Source organism: Frankliniella occidentalis, unplaced genomic scaffold, assembly GCF_000697945.3.
Source record: "Frankliniella occidentalis isolate FOCC.00 unplaced genomic scaffold, Focc_3.1 Scaffold533, whole genome shotgun sequence".
Classification (NCBI taxonomy): domain Eukaryota; kingdom Metazoa; phylum Arthropoda; class Insecta; order Thysanoptera; family Thripidae; genus Frankliniella; species Frankliniella occidentalis.
In genome coordinates, this window is record NW_026267650.1 from 37,614 (window position 1) to 41,174 (window position 3,561).

The following is a 3,561-nucleotide window of genomic DNA, read 5'->3' on the forward strand; positions in this document are numbered from 1 at the left end:
GAGGAGCTCCCGCGCTGTCTCCCCTCCTCACCTCTCACCTGCACGCGGTCGGTGCCGACCGCCTGCCGGTCAGCTCGGTCGGTCGGTGAGGGGACTTTTGCACAGCTCTGCTGAGGAGGCAGTAGTTAAGAAGAGCTCACTCTTAGTTGTGTCCCCCTATGGTTAAATTTCGATTAAAATGGGTGTTTGTGCTGTTTTTGACGAGATGTATCTTAAGATGCAAACACTTGCGAACACTTCTGTGACCAGCAAAGGCTAGTTAGCTGAGCGATTAGCAAAGCCTATAGGGTATTTGACTAGAGCGCTGAGCGGAAGTAGAAGAACAAAAACGGAAGGTGGAAAAGGCGCCCGCGTAGGGATGGTATATTCGAACTCGAATATTCGATGTATTCGAATAATCGATTTCGAATAGTCGACTATTCGACTTCGAATTTGTCTGTATCGAATAGGTCGAACATTCGAATATTGCCGTCGAATATTCGAAAAATATTAAATTCACTAAAATGTGCTGGAAAATGCATCAGAGCAAGCTGCAGACAGACAGCAGACCGTCGCGCAACGGGTCCCAGCAGCAACTAACTGAACTGAACTCCCACCCGTGCCGCGCGCTCGCTCGCTCACCCCCACCCCCAGGCACGGCCCTCTGAGTTTGCTCCGCTGCGTTGATGCTCGATTGTTTCTTTCGGTGTTGTTGTTTCCTAACCTGTGATCTTGTGATGGCGGAGCCCGCGCTGTGAAAGTTATGTAGTTTAAAATAAGACTAAGTAATAAGTAGATTTAACTAGTATTAGCTGTTGTGTGATACAATGTCTCCTCCCAGTCCTGTGTGGACTTACTTTACGAAAACTGACAACAAGACCAAAGCACAATGTCACGAGTGCAATGAGAAGTTGACATACACCAAAACAACTACGAATCTATTGCTTCATTTACGTGGTGTTCACAAGATCAACTTGCAAACATTGCCAGCAAAAGGTGGTAAAAGGAAGAGGTTTCAGCCGAACAGCTCAGTGGATGAGGATGAGGATGAGGAAACTGTTGATGACGCGCCACCTCCGGAGGAAAATCAGGTTAGTTTTGGGCCGGTGTGGACTGGGTTACGGGCTGTCAGCGATAGGGCTCTGCGAGGGGCAGTGAGGGATTGCGTTTAAATGTATGTCACTTAATGTCACTCAGGCAAAACGGCGCAAAGGCAATGACGGCGGACCCCTTGTGAGGTGCCTAAGCAACCAAACTGCGTTTGCAGGTGAGAGGATTTTGCGCTGTACTTTTCCGTTTTCCGCCGCGACGCTACTGTTTCATTTTGGTTTATGTGCTTTATTTATTTTGCAGATGGAGGTCCCCGAGACATTGAGTGCACTAATGCACTGATGTTTATGATTGTAAAGGATAATTTGCCATTGAGCACCCCGGAGAAGCCTGGTTTCAGAGCCTACACCAAAAGTCTTCAGCCCTTGTATCACATCCCGGGAGAGCCCTCGTTGACGAAGTGCTTGGAAGCTAAGTACGAACGGCTGAAGAAACTTGTAGGAGATATGATTGCAAAAGCTGATCATATAACTATGACTATGGACCTTTGGACGCACAAGCATACCATGCGGACTCATTTAGGCACCACTGCGCATATCACTAAAGGTATGTTTTGTAATTCATTGACAGTTTCGCCCGGAAAGAAAGTGTCGCATGTGCATCGGCGTCGGCGGTTTGGGTACCTGTTCTCCGGGAGAGGGGAAGGGGCAAGGGGAGGGTGGGCTGTCGCGGCGATTAGTCAGCGGGAGTACCGCGCACAGATTTGCATACTTAATAGTATTTTATTTTATTTTAGGCTGCAAGACACGCTCATATGAATTAGGAGCTCGGCACATGGAGGAGAGAAAGACGGCAGAAAATATCAGAGCAGCCATTCGTGACGTGTGTAACGACTGGCAGATTGATCGGAGCAAAGTCAGAGCTTGCGTCACCGATGGAGGAGCTAATATAAAGGCAGCCGCAAAGGCAGAGTTTGGAGCAGACCGACACATCACTTGTGTGTGCCATCAGCTTAATCTCATCGGCCAGAAGGCCATAGGAAACATGGACGCTAAACCGCCATCTGAGATGGATGCGGTAGCTTCTGATCTGCCGGAAGATGAAGATGACTTGGACGAGGAGGAGATGGGACCAGCCCCACCGCCAGATTCCCTACGGGCTATTCTAATTAAAGTCAAGAAAACTGTCCGTTTTTTTCGACAAAGTGAAGTAGCAAGAGCTAGACTAGATGAACTACAGAAGGCTGAACTTGGCAAATCTGAATCCAGCTGTCTTAAACTAATCCAAGAGGTCAAAACACGATGGAACTCTTGCTTTGATATGCTAGAACGGTACTTTTATTTTTCTATACTTAAAATTACACATACATTTAATGCATTATTTGAACAGTATTTCCTTTACTTTCAGGTACCTCCTCCTTTCCTCTCTTGTGAACCGGGTTATTCTTGAAATGCAACGCTCACGGGCCTCAAAGGCGAAAGCACCGGAAATTATGACCCCAGAAGAAGAAGATATCTTGAAAGAGGTAAAGGACCTTCTTTCTCCTCTCTCAAGGGCTACATTGGAACTAAGTGGAGAGAAGACTGTCACACTAAGCAAATGCATTCCAGTTATCAGGAACTTACGCACGGTACGTACGCACGGCTTAAAAATATATTTCGTCCTCATCGCACAATGCTTGCCGCAATATTGATGTATTATCTGATTTTTACAGGACATTGAGAAGTTTGAGCCAACGACTGGGATCTCCTTTAATCTAAGACAAAGCCTCTTAGGCCTCATTCAGCACTCCTTCGGGAGCGTCGAGGGCGTGCGGATGTTTGCAGTTTCCACATTGTTAGATCCAAGATTCAAGAAATTCGGATTCTTTCAAGATATGGAAACGCCCCGACGTGTTGCCAACGCCGTGAGCTGGACTAGTACGTTTATCTTAACAGAAAGTGTCACTTAAGTTGTAAGTTTGCATATTGTTTGCTCATGTAAAATGGTAATGTATCACAGGTGACTTGGTGAAACGGTCGATGAGAGAACAGGAGCAAGAAAATGTTCGTCAGGAGCAAGAAACGAACGCCAACGGGGGAGCGGCCTCCGGGGAAGCTCCTGCTTCTGATGATTTTTGGGATGCTTTCGACCGAGAGATAGAGCAGCAGGCCGCCCAACTGTCTGGACAGGACATAGCAGGAGGCATTCCAATTCAGTTGAGAATGTATTTGGATAGCCCGCCGGTGAAACGCAAAGACAATCCCGATCCCCTTGTTGCCTGGGAATCACTTAAGGGAGAATATAAGCATGTCTATAAAGTTGCCCAAGAGTATCTATCTATATTAGCAACTTCTGTCCCTGCTGAACGCCTCTTCTCCCACGCAGGCATTATTATGCATCAGAGAAGAACGCGCCTTGCTAGCAGACGTCTCGATATGCTTGTCTTCCTGCGATCAGTTGACAAAGAAACTTGGTTTAAAGTTTTCATTTAGTCACTGCTAGACACTGCCATGCCAATAAGTAATTGTTGCTAGTCTTGACCATTAGTCT

General features: G+C 46.8%; 2 protein-coding genes across 2 annotated transcripts; both read left to right on the forward strand.

The window, feature by feature from the left end:
* Positions 1-674: 674 nt before the first annotated feature.
* On the forward strand, positions 675-2,941 carry LOC127751520 (E3 SUMO-protein ligase ZBED1-like). Its single transcript, XM_052275190.1, has 2 exons — positions 675-1,635; positions 1,826-2,941. Exons 1-2 carry the CDS (start codon positions 1,311-1,313, stop codon positions 2,476-2,478), a joined length of 978 nt encoding a protein of 325 aa, XP_052131150.1. The 5' UTR covers positions 675-1,310; the 3' UTR covers positions 2,479-2,941.
* LOC127751519 (zinc finger BED domain-containing protein 4-like) lies at positions 2,522-3,503 on the forward strand. The gene is made up of 3 exons (XM_052275189.1): positions 2,522-2,659; positions 2,744-2,948; positions 3,031-3,503. Exons 1-3 carry the CDS (start codon positions 2,522-2,524, stop codon positions 3,501-3,503), a joined length of 816 nt encoding a protein of 271 aa, XP_052131149.1.
* Positions 3,504-3,561: the final 58 nt, after the last annotated feature.

Bases quoted from the DNA above. Each gene is read 5' to 3' on its own strand.
- LOC127751520 (XM_052275190.1), top strand. From the start codon at position 1,311: ATGTGCTTTATTTATTTTGCAGATGGAGGTCCCCGAGACATTGAGTGC. The intron at 1,636-1,825 runs GTATGTTTTGTA...ATTTTATTTTAG, and splicing joins CACTGCGCATATCACTAAAG to GCTGCAAGACACGCTCATAT.
- LOC127751519 (XM_052275189.1), top strand. From the start codon at position 2,522: ATGACCCCAGAAGAAGAAGATATCTTGAAAGAGGTAAAGGACCTTCTT. The intron at 2,660-2,743 runs GTACGTACGCAC...TGATTTTTACAG, and splicing joins TTATCAGGAACTTACGCACG to GACATTGAGAAGTTTGAGCC. The intron at 2,949-3,030 runs GTACGTTTATCT...AATGTATCACAG, and splicing joins CAACGCCGTGAGCTGGACTA to GTGACTTGGTGAAACGGTCG.